The following is a 20,096-nucleotide window of genomic DNA, read 5'->3' as shown; positions in this document are numbered from 1 at the left end:
TTGATTTAGCTAATACAAACATCAATGGAGTTATGCGCAAGTCATTCATGAGTGTTTTCGCGGGCACCAGTTGCATGTCTTCCTGGCATTTCGTTTGAAGCTCAATGAAATCTCTAGACCAAAATGCAAGCATATTAAAAATACAACTGATTTAATTCTTTTAGAAAATAGAACTAAATTACATTGAAACAAAGAAATAGAATAAACCATTTTATTATTATAAAAAAGTACATACATATTATAACTGTGATTTACACCGGCATATTCATATTTTATATGCAAAATATATTAATTACCCAACTCGTGAGCAATGAGTCGAACACTAATTTTTTTTAACGAGCATGAGTCGAACACTAATTTTTTTTAACGAGCACGAGCCGAACAAAATTTTAATGAGCTTAACATGTTACTAGCCAAATCGAACAATAAATTTTTTTAACGAGTGTAGGTCTAGCATTACTTAACTCGCGGTTAACTCGCTTGATAAACAATCTCCTCCCATTTTATAATTTTTAAAGGATCCTTTATTTATTAATCATTCATCTTTTCCGTACATTACAATGGGGGCTATTTCGCATCATTTTAATCTACATACACTTTAAAGCCCAATACAAGTTATTGTCTAAGAAAAGGTAAATTAATATAAGACTAAAAAAGGTATAATCGGAAATTTAAAAAGAACCTTAATAAAATCGATTTAGTGCAATTAAAAATGTTAACTTATACCTAATATATTATATTACAATGGGTATCTTATCGATACTTTTTCACAAGTATCAATATTTTTGAATTTTAAAAAAAATTAGAAGGCTGTAAAGTATCAATACTTTTCTACAGATATCGATGCTTTCGAATTTTAAAAAAATGGAAAATGAGAAAAATGCAAAGTTTCGATATTTTCCCACAAATATCAATACTTTCAAATTTAAAAAAAAACATAGAAAATGAGAAGAATGCAAAGTATCAATTTAAAAAAAATATCGATATTTTGATATGATGGTCGATACTTTAGCATTTGATGAATGATAAAATATCAATATTTTTTTCTATTATGTTTGATACTTTAACATTTGAGAAAGTTGATGGAAATTAAAATATCGATACTTGTTTATTTGAAAAAATTGTTCAAGTTAAGATCAAAAGTTAATTATTTGAAATTTTTCATTAAAATATCGTTGTAAAAATATCGATAGTTTAATAATAATTACAATTTAACCGGTTAAAATAAACTAGACGCAACCTAACATATTACATTAAACTAGCTACTGATTTGTTTAAAGGTATAATAATAATGTAAATGGTAAAATATTTACAACTTAATCGATTAAAATAAAATAGGTGAAACCTATTACATTAAACTGGCTATTGGTTTGTTTAAAGGTATAATAATAATGTAAACGGTAAAATATTTACAACTTAACCGGTTAAAATAAAATAGGCGCAACCTACAATGTTAAACTAGCTACCGATTTGTTTAAAGATATAATAATAATGTAAACGATCAAATATTTATAACTTAACCGGTTAAAATAAAACAGAATCAACCTATTACGTTAAACTATTACCGGTTTGTTTAAAGGTATAATAATAATGTAAACGGTAAAATATTTACAATTTAACCGGTTAAAATAAAATAGATGCAACCTATTATGTTAAACTAGCTACTGGTTTGTTTAAAGGTATAATAATAATAATGTAAACAATAAAAATATTTACAACTTAACCGATTAAAATAAAATAAGCACAAACTATTAAGTTAAACTAGCTATCGGTTTGTTTATAGGTGTAATAATAATGTAAACGGTAAAATATTTATAACTTATCTGGTTAAAAAAAATTAGGCGTCATCTATTACGTTAAACTTGCTACCGGTTTGTTTATAGGTATAATAATAATAATGTAAACGGTAAAATATTTATAACTTAACCTCTTGAAATATTTTTTTTAAATTCAAAAGTATCGATACTTTTTGAAAAATATTGATACTTTGCAGCCTTCTCATTTTCCATTTTTTTAAATTCGAAAGTATCAATACTTGTGGAAAAGTATCAATACTTTGCAAGAGCCTATTACATTAAACTAGTTACCTGTTTGTTTAAAGGTATAATAATAATGTAAATGGTAAAATATTTACAACTTAACCAGTTAAAATAAAATAGGCGCAACTTATTACGTTAAACTAACTACTAGTTTGTTTAAAGGTATAATAATAATGTAAACGATAAAATATTTACAACTTTATCGGTTAAAATAAAATACCCGCAACCTATTATGTTAAACTTACTACCGGTTTTTTATAGGTATAATAATAATGTAAACAGTAAAATATTTACAACTAAACTGTTTGAATTTTTTTTTAATTCGAAAGTATCGATACTTGTAGGTTGATGGGGGAGTTCATCAACTTTATCAAAAATCTCGATACATCATATCGACCATCATATCATAGTAGTATCAATATTTATTTTAAAAACAATTTCCCTCCAAAGATATAATTACATATTAAATCGATATCGATTTCATTAAATGCAACTTTAATATTTCACATTGCAACATACTTTATTCACAATAACATTATTGAGCGCAACCTAATATGTTAATATTTATTTATAACAAAATAAATATTAACTTATTTTGTTGTCGTGAGATTTCTAAGGCCAATCAACTTAAAATTTGATAATATTTTAAGCGCAATCTAATATGTTGATAATATTAATAAATAAAAAATAAGTAATTAAATTATTTTGTTATTGTGAGATTTCTAAGGCTCCATCAGCTTAAACTCTCATAATATATTAGGCCCAACCTAATATGCTGATAATATTAATAATAAAATAAGTCATTAACTTATTTTATTATCACTTATAATATTTTAGGCGCTACGGTTGATAGTGTTTCAAGTAATTAACCAAAATTATTAAAGTCAATAGTTCCCCCATATTACATACAATATAACATTTCCGGTTATTACCATTATTATTAACACAAATAATATTTCCGATAAAAAATTATAATATTTTTGGTAGCACTTTTAACCAATCATGCCGTTTATTAGCCGAATTTTAACTGCCTTACAGCGAAACCTCCCCCAATATAGCTTTTCGATCGACCCAATTTCTGTGGTAGGATGCTTCCTCTTAAAACTTTCTTCAAATAATCTAAAACTGAAAAAGGAGAAAAAGAGTTCACGAACGGAAGTGATTATTAATATTACATACTTGCTTCGGCTTCAATCCTTGCACTTTTATATCTCTCAACGCCATTTATTTATGAATAATCCTAATGATGCTTTTATGATTAAAGATAAAACAAAGTGAAGTTGTCCATACGATTACATAATTGATGTTAAAAAGTAACACGCAAAATCATTTATATTTTTTGTTTACTAACCTTCATTTCCAAGTATGTATATCAATTTTCAATTCAGAAATAAACTTTCGGCATTGAGAAGTAAATCACAAAAAGCAGGAATTATCCACCTTTATAAGTGCTTCTTTTCTTCTTCTTTCATGTATAACTTATTATCAATCAAATGATAATAAATAATAAAACACATACATTTATACATATATATATATATATATATATTAAAAATACATAAATATTTATTATAAAAAATTAATACCCGTATTGTATATAATTTAGACTCTATAATATTTTTGAATTAATCACTGGTATCAATCTATTAACCGACTAATCCAGACCGGATAATACAGAGGCAAGAGCAACCCTCCTAATTCAATTTGTTTCATTATCAAACACCAGTATTCAAATTTTTGACCTTACTTAAAAAATCAAATGACACATCCCACTAGACCAACTAGTTATTGGTTCTATAATGTTATATAGTTGAACCATTCATTTAGGATTTACAATTTTAAGATTTACAGTAAATTTAGAATTTTTATGTTAGAGTTTAAGATTTAAATAGTTAAGATTGAAGAGTCTGAATTTTACACTATTTATATATTAAATAATTTTTTTAAAATCAATTTTGACGGAAAAATTAAATTGAAAGAAAATTAACCCATGTGCATAAAATGTGGCTATTATATATTTGAAAAGAATTAAGATCTATTCGGGTCTTGCATTAATTCTCCCAAGCCATATTGAGTGCAATATCATGTGAAACATATCAAATCTCTTAGAAGGTTGGTTTAACATAAAGTGTCTACGCACAACTCTCACACCCTCTTGAAGTTTCCGATATTTTTCTTCCGGAATTGCCAATAAAATCTCTTTCAATCCAGGAATCTTTGTTGTTTCCACCTGTACCGAGAAAGCCTCCCACCGCAACACATCACTGAAAGGCAACACATAGTTATCCGACAAAATAACAGGCACACATTCAGAGTATATGGCCTCAACAATCCTTGGACTGGTAACTTCATACCCACTTGGGCATAGACAAAATTTTGATTGCAACATGTAGGAGTAATAGTCTTTGTTTTTCGGGAGGTATTCGTAAACCTGCATGTCATCGTCTCGGCCTTTCCAGTGTTGGAGGAGGTACAGGCGGATTGGGCCGTGAAGACCGCCGGCGAAAAAAGAGAGATATGGTCTAGAAGCATTGCACGGCCGTGGGTGGATGAGTTTAGGGGAAAAGTAGCCACCGTTGAGGCTGATCTCGGGAAGGCTTACGTCCTTTTGTGGATTAAAGCCTTCGGAGGTGACACTGAATTGAATTGTTGTAGAGGAGTGAATTTCCTTTTGATGCATGAGGCCCCTGCAAATGAAGCATGAAGCGATATAGTATAACTTATGACATACTTCGTGATAATACCGAATTATTACCTATGTTTAGTCGGTCGGTTATATAAATGGTTGTAATATAATTAATGCAAAAAAGAAAGAATGAAAAATAAGAAAGGAGAAAGATAAACTGACCCAATCATGACAAACAAGCATGAAGTGATCAGCGCCATGAGTTCGATTCCAAAATGGATATTTGGTGGATATCACTTTCACATAATCTGAAACAAACTGCTTAAGAGGAGTAACGTTGAAACTAAGAGGCGTGTAAATATACTTGACCTCACATAATGATGTTGATGTACATGGCGAAGATGTTGATGATGCTAATAATGCTAATGTCGATGATGCTAATAATGCTAATGTCGATGATGGCGATATTGATGGTGAAGGTGCGGATGATGTTAATAATGACCATGTTGATGATGCTAATGTTGATGTTAATCATGTGATATATTTGATCCGAGACGTTGAGATGATCTTAGTTCTGACATGATTAAAGTTTGGTATCATAGGGTCCTAAAAGAGATATGTAATTTGAGAAAGGTCCTAAAGATAAATTTTCAAGACGATTTTCTGCCGCTTTATATACTAGAATCCTCCCAAACAATGAGAAGGTGGATAGAGAATGGCTAGTATATTCCAAAGAGCTTGACAGAGTTTTTTGTTTCTGTTGTAAAATATTTAGGAAAGGGCTTGCAAAAGGTCAGTTAGCTAATGACGGTTTTGCAGATTGGCAACATCTTAGCACCAGACTTAAAGAGCATGAAGTTGGCCTAGAACATGTCACAAACATGACTACTTGGCTTGATTGATATGCGTCAGAGATTAAAAAAAAATGAAACAATTGATAAAGTGGCACAAGAACAATTTGAAAATTTAGTGATCATTGGAAGAAAGTTCTTCAGAGAATTATTTCAATTGTAAAGTTCCTTGCTAAACATAATTTAGCTTTCCGTGGATCGAACGAGAAATTGTATTAAAAGAGCAACGGAAATTTTTTGGGTTTAATTGAAATGCTGGAAGAGTTTGACCCAGTTATTAAAGAGCACGTGAGACGTATCACAAGTGATAACATCCATGTTCACTATCTCGGTCATACAATCCAAAATGAGTTAATAACTTTACTTGCACATGCAATCAAATAAGATATCATAAAAAAAGTTAAGCAAGCAAAGTATTACTCAGTGATACTTGATTATACCCCATATTCCAATCATCAGGAACAAATGACTTTGATATTGAGGTATGTAAATTTCTCATCCACAAGTGTCAGTGTTGAGGAATCCTTTTTAGGATTTTTAAATGTTAATGATACCACTGGTCAGGGACTTTTTGATACAACACAAGATGAATTGAAGTCACTTGGTCTTGATATTGATGATATACGTGGTCAAGGCTATGACAATGGATCGAATATGAAAGGTAAACATCAGGGAGTACAAAAGAAATTTCTAGATATAAATCCTAGAGCATTTTATACTTCTTGTGGTTGTCATAGTCTTAATCTAGCATTATGTGACATGGCTAATACTTGTGGAAAAGCAAGAGATTTTTTTGGAGTAATACAACACATATACACCATATTTTCCAATTCTTCTAAAAGGTGGCAAATTTTGAAGGATAATGTTCAAGGACTGACACTTAAGTCATTGTCAACCACACGCTGGGAAAGTCGTGTTGATAGTGTCAAAGCTATTAGATTTCAAATTGTGGAAGTAAGAGAAGCTTTACTTCAAGTTGCAGAGAACGATAATGATTCCAAAATAAAAAGTGAAGCTAAATCTTTAGCAACAAATGAGCTTGGCGATTTTGAGTTTTTAGTTTCGATTGTCATTTGGTTCGATATATTATATACCGTAAATTTAGTGAGCAAAAACTTACAATCCAAAGATATGCTTATTGATGTTGCTATTAAAGAAGTGAAAGGTTTGATCTCTTTCTTTGAGGAGTTTAGAAACACGGGGTTCTCGAAAGCTGTCGATATTGCTAAGCAAATTGCAACTGAAATGGATGTTGATCCTGTCTTCCCTCAAAGACGTGTAATTCGTAGGAAAAGACAATTTGACGAGAGTTCAATTAATCAAGATGCTTCTTTTTCTGCAGAGGAATCATTTAAAGTCAACTACTTCTTGTATATTGTTGATCAGGCAATTGCTTCTCTTACAACAAGGTTTGAACAATACAAAGAGTACGAGAAAAATTGTGGTTTCTTGTTCTCTTGTGACAAGTTGAAGTTCTTTGATGGCAACCACCTTAAGTCATGTTGTTGTCATCTTGAAGATGCACTCAAGAAAAACGGACAATCAGATATTGATGCAAATGAATTCTATGTGGAGCTAAGATTACTTAACAATTTCTTGCCAGCTGAAAATATGAGACCTACTGATGTTTTAAAATTTATGAAAAAGGTCGATTGTTTTCCTAATGCAATAATTGCATTTAGAGTACTATTGACTATTCCAGTAACGATGGCATCTGCAGAAAGAAGTTTTTCAAAACTGAAGTTATTGAAGTCTTACTTGCGGTCCACAATGTCACAAGAGAGACTTAATGAATTGTCATTGATAGTTATTGAAAACGATCTATTGGAGAGTCTTGATTATAAAGAGCTAGTCAATAACTTTGCTTCTAAAAATGCTAGGAGAACGAATTTATTTAGAGAATAGTTACTTTGTATTTCACTTTATTACATGAAGATCTTTTTTACGACTATTTAACATTTCTTATAATTATAATAAATTTTGAAATATTAGTGAACTTCTTTATATATCTAATATTTTAGTTTTAAAAGGCCTATTTTAAAGTTATGGCATAGGGCTACTAAAATTTACAAGACGGCTCTGAGCTCTGGTTAGTACTTGTTCTAAAACTTGTTCTCTGCTTCGTTTCTTCGTTTCTATCTGCAATGAAACGATAACATATAATTAATCATTTTCCGTTAATAATTTTTTATATTAAGAAAGAAAATAGGAACAAAATTGAAGTGAGATGGAAGAAGAATTATCAAACATTAAATCTCTTTTTAAGATACTGATATCGGCATTTGTCTTTAAGATTGATCAAAGTATGAGGTAACGATTTTTTTCCCTCAATCCGTTAGAGAGAGAGAGAGAGAGAGAGAGAGAGGAGGGAGATAGAAAGTTTTACTATAACGGTGCTGGTTCGGTTGAGGTGATGATAATCATCAGTTGATCCGCTGGAACTAACGGCTCTGATTTGACCAGAAGTAGAAACGATTAGTCTCTGCAACTCAAATTTTGCTCCTGGTGATTCAAGAGTTGGAGCATAGAAGATCATGAAGGAATTGAAATGATTGTAGTTAAAGAAAACCACGAGGAACGTGAAAACACAAAGGCATAGCAACGTGAAAGCCGACACTGAATATCTACAGCAACTCGCCATGTTAGGAAAGCTTTTTTGATGATCAATTAGAAACAATGTGTTTGGATAGTGTGCTACCGCGATCCATTTTCTCGAGCAAATTATGAAGGAAAAAAGCGAGGGAAAACGGCGATTTCTACATAGTAAAATTAGAGAAGGCGTCGCGGGCGGAGAAAGTTTTATTTGCCTTTGGCCTGCCTTCGTGTTGCCCACTTAAATACCCGTTTGAGGGAGTGGTAAAATTACTTATTTGTCTATAATTATAAAATTTTAAGAAATATTATACATATTATTCAATTTTTTACATGTTTTATAATATAATTTATCTTGACGTTATTATATATTTTTTATTCTTTTTTTTATATATTTTAGGTTTATATCATAAATAAGTACATAAAGTATAATATTTTTTCATTTAAGTATTTAAAATATTTTAGTTAAAGTATATATAAGAAGTATTTATTTTTTCATATAAGTTTTTAAAAATTTGACATGTGATATTAATTAAAGAATACTTTAGATACTTAATTGAAAAAAGTTGAATACTTTATGTACCTATTTTTGACCAAAAAATACTTTAAATACATGCTTTGACAAAAATATAACTTTAAATATTTATGTTTGATAAAAAAATACTTTAAATATTTAAATAAAAATGATATACTTTAAATATTTATGTGTAATATAAACCTTCATTTTAATATCATTATTATTTTATTTTGAAACTTCAACATTAAAACTTAAAATCTCTCTTAACTTGTTATTTTTACGAGGTAGCGAGGTAACAGGTTAACAATACACAAATGTATAAATTATGAGAATAAATAATTATAATAATTCTTTAAAATAAATATAAGTTGCCAGTGGATTTTTTTAACATCTTTAATTTTAAACTTCAAAAATATTATTTTATGTAATTTTAATAATTTTTCTATATATTTTATATTTTCAATTTATTTGCATATTTTTATATTATTTTTGTTAATATTATTGCTTTTATAATTATTTTAAACTAAAAAATGTTAATAAGCTTAAATTTTTATATAATAATTATATATTTAAATAAAAATCACAAATATTGACATTTTAAAATTATGTAATATTTTAAAAAATTTCGCCTAAACACATAAATGGATTCTGGCATTATTTATACAGTGCTTAAATTAAATATTTTTCATTAAAAATATTTTAGTTAAAGTATATATAAAATATAATTTTTATCTCTTCGTTTCTCTTGTAACGTAGGATTTAATTCTTTTAGAAAAGATAGAACAAAATTACACTTAAAAAGAAAAGGAAGATAGAACAAAATTTTTCATTATTAAAAAGTACATATATATTATAACTGTGATTTACACCTACATATTCATAATTTATATGCAAAATATATTAATTTGGCAATCCTCTGTTAAGCCTCCTAAGCCATACTGAATGCATCACCATATGCATTATATCATATGGTTTAGCTGGTCGATGGAGCACGAAATGTCTTTGCACGGCGAGGACCCTTCTTTGTTTTTTCAAATATTCTTTCTCAGAAATCCCTTGCAGTATTGTTTTGATCTCTGGTATCTTTGCGATGGGAACATGAACGGAAAATTTACTCCAGTCGAGAACATCGCTAAACGGTAACACATAGTGATCGGAAACAATCACCGGAACACAACCGGCAAGTATAGATTCAACCTCTCTCGGACTTGCAACTTCGTATCCGCTAGGGCAAAGGCAAAACTTAGTTTGGCTTATTAGTTGAGTGTAGTTTAGGGTTTTGGGGAGGTATCGAAATACTCTAATGTCATTGTCTTTTTGCTCCCAATATTTGAAAAGCATTTTCCTCACGTTCCCATGTTGGCCACCTGCGAAGAAGGCTAGAATCGAACGGTTGTTTGGGTGTTGGCCCTTTCGAGGCTTTCCCAGCTCCCCATAACGAAGGTACACTTCCGGCAGTGAAACGTCTCTTTCAGGCTTGAATCCTTCAGAGGAGTTAGCATTGCAAAGAACTCTAATGAAATGCTTGAAAAGCTTCGGATCCGCTGCTGAAACATCCGGTGCCTGAAAACAATCATTTTGATCATAGAAATGAACCAACTGATAATATAAGTAACGAGTGTGTGTACAGTAAAGTAAAATACATATTATATGCTGAGCAAAAAAAAAAAATACATATTATATACCCAATCATGGCAAGAGATCATAAAATGATCGGCTCCATTGCTTCTATTCCAGTAGGGATATCTGGTTGATACAATGCCAATGTAGTCCTTTACGATGTTCTGAAGGCGCTCACGAGAATAATTCGTATACGGCCTGTAAACATACTTTACAATATTCACAACGCTAACGGGGAGGAAAAATGCAAGGGCCTCATCAGGGGTTAGAGCTAAGAATGGTGAAATATCGCTCTCCAGTTCATCAATAAATTGCCCCTCGATTGAGTATATATCATTTACTGGACCTTTATGAAAGAGCGGTGCATCTCCTTCCTTGTATGGCCACACTCTGAATCGCTTCTGCATCTCGACGTGGCTCCTGAATTATGCATAAACTAGATTAGCTAAACCGATTCATGGAATCATAATTAACTTTTAAGTAACCAAAAAAAAACATGTATGAAATAAGGAAAAGATCGTTTGGGATTTCATTTCATGGCATGTTTGACAATTGAAGGAATAACTCATACGTATTGAAAATGGAACATGCAGTTTTCATTTCGTTATAGAAACTGGGGACCATCTCGAAATTGATAATGCTTGGGGTATAAAAGAATATACAGACTTTTGTAATATCGACAACCAAAGGTTTAACCAACTTAGTGATTGGGGAAAGCAAAAAGTCCGAACCCATATATGGGCTTAATCAAAGGCGTTCTCAGCCGTTCTTCCGACTTTCAACTGAAGATCTCGGGCTTAAATGGTTAGATGAAATATAACCTTGATTGTAATCATGTTTTCACATGGTCCAATATCCCAATGCAACTAAATGCAAGAACTAATGTCGCAACTAAACTTGCATTAAGCAGTGAAGTTGAAAGGGCACTTTCCGTTTGGTTCTTCTTCAAATGAATGAAAAGTTAATGTATGACAAGGTAATGGGAAATTTCTTAACTGATGAAAAGCGCAAGGGTTTCTATAAACTGATCCCTTGGGAACGTAACTCCCCGGCCCGTTCGAAGTACACCTCCGAGACCGAGATGCCGCTCGTATCGCCTTTCTTGCCCTCCCCAACCCTTCTTTCAGAATCTCAATCTGTCTCTTCTTCTGCGCCTGTTAAAACAAAATAACAACCCAAAAGTTAAATGTAAAAACTAAAAACCACCATAATGCTTTCAGAATCTGAATCGAACTGACATCATTACTTACAAAGCTAATTCCATTATGAAAAATCGGAGCAGAACTTGGAGTCGGAGAGTTTGGAAAGTGAGAAGAATTTTGTGGGGAAATCTCAGTGCGATTCCATAAATGAGAAGAAAAAGAGTAGAGATGGTAGCGGTGATTGATGGAAGCCAAAAAGAGAATAAGGAAAATAGATGGGTAAATGAACAAAGGGATAGGGTCAGCCATATAACTGAAAATATTTGAGTGCAGTGTTGGTCGAAGTGGGGTGCGATACGAAGTTGAAATGTTTTATTTATATGAAGAAGTAGAGGTTTAGTGAATCACTGACTCTCCCTTTTTCAGCAAAAAATCAAATCTCTCTTAACTTAATCCGTTATGTTTGTTGGTAAGCGAACGTATAAATATATATCCTTAAAATTTCAAAAACACAAACGTTGGGCCCCCCTCAAGTTTATATTATAATAACAACTTGATTAATGTTGAATCATATGTATTGTTTTTTCTAAGAAAAAAGGAAATATATTACTTTAGTCGGAAATCACATAATAAAAAACACTGTTCGAAATTATAGACGAACTATCATAAATAGAATATAAACGATGAAGTTTGAGTAGAGACGCATTGTGTTAACACATGGCAACATCATTGGTAGTGCGACGAACAGATTGAATTCGAATGTATTTGCGAGCGAACAGTGGATTACACGCTTTATCCAAGTAGAAGTTTATTACCTACACATGGAGTCACGAATGAAGCAATTGATGAACTACATTACCAACATCACTTTCAATAATAATAGAGGATCAATCTAAATCAATTATCAATTGAATAAGGGCTTTTGCCTCAAAAATATATATATCTTATTAGTTAGTTTAAATATAAGGATTTATTAGGTTAATTATTTAATTACATATATGTAGGGTGCATATTATATAGGCACATAATTTATATTATATTATTATTAGTTCTGTGAATATATATATATATATATGTGTGTGTTTAATTATATATGGGTTACTTATTAATAATTATTACTATTAATTATGATTACATATAATATTATTATTAGCCATGCGTGTGGTTATATATATATATATATATTATGGGTGTATGTGATTATTATTATATACATATAAATATATTATAAGTAATTAAATCGAATATATATATATATATACACATAAATATTAGTGGAATTTAAAGAGCACTGATTTTATTAATTTCATTTTACAGGTCCAAAATTAACTACATAAAGCCCAAAGCAATTACAAGGAAAAGTGACCCAAACAACCACTAAAGCTCAACTGAAGTAAGCCCGATCAGTTAGGAGCCCAAAGCTAGAACCAAATGGAGTTAGGGTTTTGGAAGAGAGTCTCCAACCGCCTCCAAACGATAGTTGTCAGATTAGGAACGAATCTGATGGCCTAGATCAATCCAAAGGTATTAGGGTTTTGTACCTAAATGATACCTCACTAGTAGTCGCCATCAACGAAGTTCAATCGTCCAGATTCGCACATTGGATGCACGCGCGTCGCTCTAAACTCCCACGCGTCTGACCTCTATGTCTGCATCAGCACCGTATATCCCCTGCCACATTCTCTCTGCCATGAAAGTGGTAGGGGACGGAGGGATAAACGACGAAAAACTCATTGCTCCTCGTCTGGTGCATGCAAAATAAAAAAAAATAAAGGGGCATTTTTTAGAAGAGATAAGAGAAAGAACATAAAACAAAAAAGGGGATGGATATCCTCATAATCTCATCAGGAACATAGCATCATAAACACAAGAGCACAAAAGGAAAAAAGGAACCCTCTTTTCATTAATCATCATCTTCTATCAGCAAGAGAGCACAAAGCCAAAAAGAAAAATCCTTTTCGAGCAGCAACCAAATTAAGAAAGAAGAGAGCTTTTACTTTTTTATGTTAGAAGAATTGAGTACCAAAAGAAAGGAGAAAACCCCAAAAGAGAAAAAACTTACCTTTCTCGTCTGAAAAAGAGCGTCATTATCCCCTGGAGCTAAAATCTTGTTTAGCCGCTTGAGGTAACATTTTTTTAAGTTTGTTTGGGGTTTGAGGGGGTTGTTTCTTAGGGTTTTGGGTGGCTTTGGCTTCGTTTTATGAGAGAAGGAAGGCTTTGAGGCGTTTTAGCTCCTAATCGGAGCCCTTTGAGGGCGACGGCTACGGTGGCTGTGAGGTCAAGGAAGGAAAAACGAAAGAAATGAAAGGGAGGGGTTTGAGATGAGAGAAAACGACGAGTTGAAGTTTAATGGGAGTAAGGGTGATGTTGAGTTAATCGATCGACGGAATCGGCCAAGAGGGGGTGAATTGGCAATTAAAATTTCGGTGGAGGCTTTTGCAGAAAATTGAAAAGATTTGCACGGCGATTTAGAGTGGTTCGACTTTCTCAATCAAAGTCTACGTCCACTACCTTAGCTATCCACACTAAGGATTTTCCACAAATTCACTAATTTGTCTTTCTTTTGAGGACAAAGAGTAACCTTACAAACCCTCAAGAATTATACCCCAAATTCTTGAGAAAACTCTCTCCTAAAGAGAACAATACAAATTTGCAAACTTACAAGGAAATCCTCACAAGGTAGATTGTTTGCACAATTCTAGAACAAAGAAAAGAACACTCAAAGATGAATACAATTGAGCACAATATGTGTTCTTGAAAGCAAAATGAATATTGAATGAAAATAGGCTTGAAATGCTCAAACTTGAGGTTTGATGCTTTCTCTTTGATTCTCTCTTGATTCTAGTTGCTTGATGTTTCTTGTTTTTGATCAATGGCTTCTAAGCTTGCTTAAATACACCTTGAATCACTTCTTAACGTTAGGGATGATTAATGAAGATAATATAACCGTTTAAGTGTGAAAACATTTATTAAAAATGCTTGGAGCATGGGGGAATCGGTACCGTCTCATAGGGAATCGGTTCCCTAAGTGTAAAATTCAAATATTTCGACCGTTGAATAGGGGGAAATCGGTTCCCTTCGAGCATTTTGGAAATCTCGGAGCCAAACCATTCAAGGGGGAATCGATACCCCCCTTGGGGGGGAATCGGTTCCCTCTGAGCAATCTGGAATTTTTGGCTTTGAAATGGTTCGAAATACTTTGAAAGATTATTTTGAAATTGTTTTAAGATTAAAACTTAATTTTACACTTAAGTAAGGATTAAAAATGATTTTTGAAATATTTGGAGTAATGTTTTGATATTCGAATAATTATATCGAATATACTTAGAAAATCATTTGGAAAATCTTAAAATTCATTTAACTTAATTTGTTATATCGAAATATCAAAATGTTTTCAACAATCTCCCCCCTTTTTGATATAACAAAACATTTTAGTAATTTTAAGATTTTGAAATCAAGTTTTGAAATTACTCCCCCTTACTTTAACACTTCTCCCATTTATCATTTTAAAACACACTTATTTTAAAACACACACTTAAAACACACACTTCTCCCCCTTTTTGTTAAATCAAAAAGATTCAAAGAAACGTGAAAAACATTTAGCCAATTGATTAGGTATATGTATGCATAAGCTGCTAAGATCACAATCAAGAGAAACATTAGCCATTAGCTTCATAATCAATATTCATATTTAATGTGATATGGAAAAATTGGTCATATATCTAACATGAAGTAAATGATGCAATAATGAATAAATCACACAAAACATATAAGTTCATACCATCCATAAATCCAAACAAATTCACAATAAATCAATTCACAAATTCAAACATTCCAAAATATTCAAAATGTTAAAACAATAAGTTTGGAGTTCAAAGTAAAACATTTAATCACATATCCGGATCAGGAGGAGGAAAACGAGCTCGCATAGCGACCATTTCGTTAATGAGGTCATTAATACGTTCATTCATCGAAGCGTTGTTTGTGCGCATCTCTCGGAGAATCTCTAATTGTTGAGCTCCCATTGTGGATAAATGGGACTCTATAAAAGTAAAGCACGAATCCATGGTCGCATATCGGAAATCAAATGTCTCCATAAGGATTGAAAATATGGAGGCATTTGAGTCGATTGTTGTGCGTGCTCCTCGGGTTGCTCAGGCTCATCTTCGGCTTCATCGATATCCCTCATTAATTGTTCAAACTCTGGATCTTCGTCAGCTTCGAGTGGAGCTTGTGAAGAACTAGCTCCCGGAGTAGTTGCAGAAGATCGAACCCATTCACCGGTTTCTTTATCTTTGACCCATCCCACTCTTGTTAAAGAAAGAAGATTGATTTGTTTTTAAGAGGAAAGGAGGCATCTATACCAACTCGAAGCTCGGCTTTAGAAAAGAGATTACTAAGGATACAACCGTAAACTAGTGAAGAACAGAGTTTCTTATTTGGCACTAGGTTAACAGTTTCAACAATCTCAGCAAAGATAATCTCGGAAAGGTTTTTTATATTGTGTTCAAAACAATGCAACAACCAAAGATCTAAAGCTCTGAGAGTAGAATAACGACCCCCGGATGGTCGAAACCACCAAGTGATCATGAGATGAAGAAAACACTCATGAAGATCTAGAACACTTGCACTATCATTTCGTTTATATCGAGAGCCTAAAACTTGTTTTTCATTTGATAAACCTTCATTATCCAAGCCTAAGGCATTGGCTATGTAAGCCAGATCAAGATGGAAAATTGACCTAGGAGGTAGGAACATACTCCTATGGTTTTGGTTTTGTCACGATTTTTTATACAAACGGCATTACAATAGAAGATACGAACAAGTTGATGATAGACAACGGGTTCAAGTTCGAAAAGTTTATCAAATTTCCATTCGAGCAAGATAGGGAGATATTTAAAGTTAATAGCAACCATAGCTTGAAGAGATGGGATACGTTCTTCTCTAATCTTATACGAGTCAAAATATTGGTAAAACCAAAAACGATAATCTTTAGGACCCTGTTGATTGAAACAAGAATTTTGGATAGTCAAGTTAGGATCAAGATTTGGAATAGGATTTTGAGGAATAGGAGGAGGATTTGGAGGTGGATTTGGTTGACGACTAGATGAAGACCTAGCACGTTTAGGATTGGACATGGTGAAGGAAATCGAAATAGATTGGATAACCTGCAATTTTAAAAACAAATGTATGCAATTCAATTAATCCCAAAACTCAATTGAGTCCTCAATATTTCAAGGTTCGCTAAATCAATCCTATTGGGCAAAGTTTTTGAAAAACTTTTGACAAATATGGTTTTGAGAAACAATATATATATAGTTTTCATAACAACATAATTTTATCAAAACACATTAACTTTGAGAATCAATTTTTTTTATTTCAAAAATTTTAAAATTTTGTAAAATTCTTGTGTTTTTGATGAAATTAGTTGTAACATCTAGTTTCTAATCATTAAACAATCAATGCCCGATCACTATTTCAACCTAGAACTAATTAAAACTAATCCTATGTTCAAAATCAATGAAATAGAGAGTTTAGAAAAATTTACCTTGAAAGATGAAGATTGAGGGGATTTTGATGTTGTTTGCACGATTTTAATGATTCAACAGGTTTAGAAGATGATATTTGAATCGAATTCCGATTAATATCGTTGATTTGAGGCAAAAATGGAGATTTGAGAAAAGTTGAGAGAGAACGACGGAAGAGAAGAGGGTTTGAGTATTTTGGGGTTTTGGGTGTTCTGCCCGATTTAACAGAACCCTAGGGGGTATCGATTCCCCTCTGGGGGGAATCGGTTCCCCTTCAAAGGGGGAATCGGTTCCCTCAAGGGGGGATCGATTCCCTCTGCACCAAAATGCTAAAATCCGATTTTAAACACCCAAAATGCTAAATTAATTTCCTCTAGTGGTATTGGCAACTCATATAGTGAAAATTAATCATGTTCAAACAATTCAATTAATCTTTAAACGATATTTGAACATAAAATTGATTTTTTTTTATCAAGAATCATAAACTCCCCCTAACTAATAGTAATGAATGCAATCAAAATTTACTATTATAAGCATTTTTCATTTATTATTAAAAGTGCTAAAATTATTTTAAACACTCAGTGAAGATAGATTGGTCAAACCTAATTATCTCCTAAGTGTCCAAAATCGTTCCTTGTCTAAAGGTTTTGTAAAGATATCCGCTAATTGGTGCAAAGTATCAACAAATTCTAGAACTACATCTTCCTTAGTGACATGGTCTCTAATGAAGTGATGTCTTATTTCAATGTGCTTAGTTCTTGAGTGTTGGATGTGATTTTTAGTGAGACAAATAACACTAGTATTGTCACACTTGATAGGAATGGTACCTACTTCAATTCCATAATCAAAAAGTTGTTGTTTCATCCATAAAACTTGTGCACAGCAACTACCAGCTGAAATGTATTCGGCTTCAGTGGTAGATAATGCAACACAATTTTGTTTCTTTGAAAACCAAGAAATTAGCATATTTCCAAGGAATTGGCAAGTACCGGAGGTGCTTTTCCTATCTAATTTGCATCCTCCATAATCCGCATCAGAAAAAGCATGCAAGCTAAAGCTAGAGTCTCTAGGATACCAAAGTCCTAAACTAGGAGTATCCTTAAGGTATCTAAATATTCTCTTAACAGCTAGTAAATGTGATTCCTTAGGGCATGATTGAAATCTAGCACATAAGCAAACACTAAACATAATGTCCGGTCTACTTGCAGTTAGATAAAGTAGAGATCCAATCATTGACCTATATAATTTAACATCTACACATTTACCTCCTTCATCTAAGTCAAGCTTTGTTGAAGAGCTCATTGGAGTGTCATGAGGTTTCCCATTTTCCAGTCCAAACTTCTTGAGCATATATTTGACGTACTTAGCTTGATTGATGAAGATGCCATCTTTTCTTTGCTTGATTTGGAGTCCCAAGAAAAATGAGAGCTCCCCCATCATGCTCATCTCAAACTCACTTTGCATTAGCTTAGAAAATTCTTGGCAAAGAACATCATTAGTAGAACCAAATATTATATCATCAACATAAATTTGAACTACTAATAAATCTTTACCTTTATGCTTCAAAAACAATGTAGTGTCAACCTTCCCTTTTGAAAAAACTTTTTCAATTAAAAAATTTGACAATCTTTCATACCAAGCTCTAGGAGCTTGCTTTAAACCATAAAGTGCTTTTGTCAATTTTAAAACATGATCCGGAAAATTTGAATCTTCAAAACCTGGAGGTTGTTCCACATACACTTCTTCTTTTATAAAACCATTTAAAAATGCACTTTTAACACCCATTTGATATAATTTAAATTCATTGAAACATGCAAATGCTAATAATATTCTAATTGCTTAATAACATTCTAATTGCTTCCATCCTAGCTATGGGAGCGTATATTTCATCATAGTCTATGCCCTCTTCTTGAGTATACCCTTGAGCAACAAGTCTAGCCTTGTTTCTTACTATATTACCACTCTCATCAAGCTTATTCCTAAATACCCATCTAGTACCTACAGTAGATTTATTACTAGGCCTTTCAACTAATGTCCATACTTTACTTCTCTTAAATTGATTTAACTCTTCTTGCATAGCCATAATCCAATGTTCATCATTTAATGCTTCTTTAATATTCTTAGGCTCTATGCATGAGATAAATGCAACATAATTACAAATATTTCTAAGAGAATATCGAGTTGTTACCCCTTTTGATGGATCACCTATAATTTCACCATCCTTGACATAGTTGTACTCTCTTGGATAAGATACTTCCCTTTCTTCAATGGTTGGATTCTCAAGAGGATCATGAGTTTCCTCATTTTTCGTTTCTTCCTTTGATGATGGTTCTCCAATGTCATGTCTAACGTCATTTGTATTTATAACACCTACATCATCATTCACACAAGAATCCTTCCTCGGAAGGGGATTATCATCGAAAACAACATGTATAGACTCTTCTACAACTAAAGTTCTTTTATTAAATACACGATAGGCTTTAGAATTTAAGGAATAACCTAGAAAAATTCCTTCATCACTTTTAGCATCAAATTTGCCAAGGTTTTCTTTACCGTTGTTTAAAACAAAACATTTACATCCAAAAGGATGAAAATAACTAATGTTAGGCTTTTTATTTTTGAAAATTTCATATGGAGTTTTCTTTAAAATTGGCCTAATCATTACTCGATTTACAACATAACAAGCGGTATTTGTGGCTTCCACCCAAAAATATTTTGGCAAATTATTTTCACAAAGCATGGTTCTAGCCATTTCTTCTAAAGTTCGATTTTTCCTCTCAACAACTCCATTTTGTTGAGGGGTTCTAGGTGCTGAAAAAATTATGGCTAATACCGTTAGAGTTACAAAATTCAGTAAATCCAAGATTTTCAAATTCAGTTCCATGATCACTCCTAACACTAGTTATAGAGTAACCTTTTTCATTTTGGATTACTTTTGAAAACGTGATGAATTATTCTAATGCTTCATCTTTAGTATTTAAAAATAGAACCCAAGTATATCTAGAATAGTCATCTACCAAGACAAATGCATATTGTTTTCCACCCAAGCTAGTAGTTCTAGTTGGCCCAAAAAGATCTAAATGGATCAATTGTAAAACTCTACTAGTTGATACATCATTAATGGATTTAAAAGAAACTCGCTTTTGTTTTCCTTTAGCACAAGCATTACAGATTTTATCAT

The 20,096-nt window shown here is 32.1% G+C and overlaps 2 protein-coding genes and 2 pseudogenes across 2 annotated transcripts; 1 reads left to right on the top strand and 3 right to left on the bottom strand.

The window, feature by feature from the left end:
- Positions 1-4,060: 4,060 nt before the first annotated feature.
- LOC120136430 lies at positions 4,061-5,040 on the bottom strand (annotated as a pseudogene).
- A 31-nt stretch (positions 5,041-5,071) lies between these two features.
- LOC120136418 lies at positions 5,072-7,421 on the top strand (annotated as a pseudogene).
- Positions 7,422-7,559: 138 nt separating this feature from the next.
- LOC120136408 lies at positions 7,560-8,217 on the bottom strand. Its single transcript, XM_039152462.1, has 2 exons — positions 7,903-8,217; positions 7,560-7,655 (listed from the first exon to the last, which is right to left on the bottom strand). Exons 1-2 carry the CDS (start codon positions 8,155-8,157, stop codon positions 7,560-7,562), a joined length of 351 nt encoding a protein of 116 aa, XP_039008393.1. The 5' UTR covers positions 8,158-8,217.
- A 1,308-nt stretch (positions 8,218-9,525) lies between these two features.
- LOC120135694 (probable glycosyltransferase At5g11130) lies at positions 9,526-11,443 on the bottom strand. The gene is made up of 3 exons (XM_039151924.1): positions 11,242-11,443; positions 10,311-10,665; positions 9,526-10,188 (listed from the first exon to the last, which is right to left on the bottom strand). Exons 2-3 carry the CDS (start codon positions 10,650-10,652, stop codon positions 9,526-9,528), a joined length of 1,005 nt encoding a protein of 334 aa, XP_039007855.1. The 5' UTR covers positions 10,653-10,665; positions 11,242-11,443.
- Between the last annotated feature and the right edge of the window lie 8,653 nt (positions 11,444-20,096).

Source organism: Hibiscus syriacus, unplaced genomic scaffold, assembly GCF_006381635.1.
Source record: "Hibiscus syriacus cultivar Baekdansim isolate YM2019G1 unplaced genomic scaffold, ASM638163v2 tig00001825_pilon, whole genome shotgun sequence".
In the NCBI taxonomy this organism is placed as follows: domain Eukaryota; kingdom Viridiplantae; phylum Streptophyta; class Magnoliopsida; order Malvales; family Malvaceae; genus Hibiscus; species Hibiscus syriacus.
The sequence above is the reverse complement of the archived record's forward strand: the minus strand, read 5'-3'. Positions and strand labels throughout refer to the sequence as shown.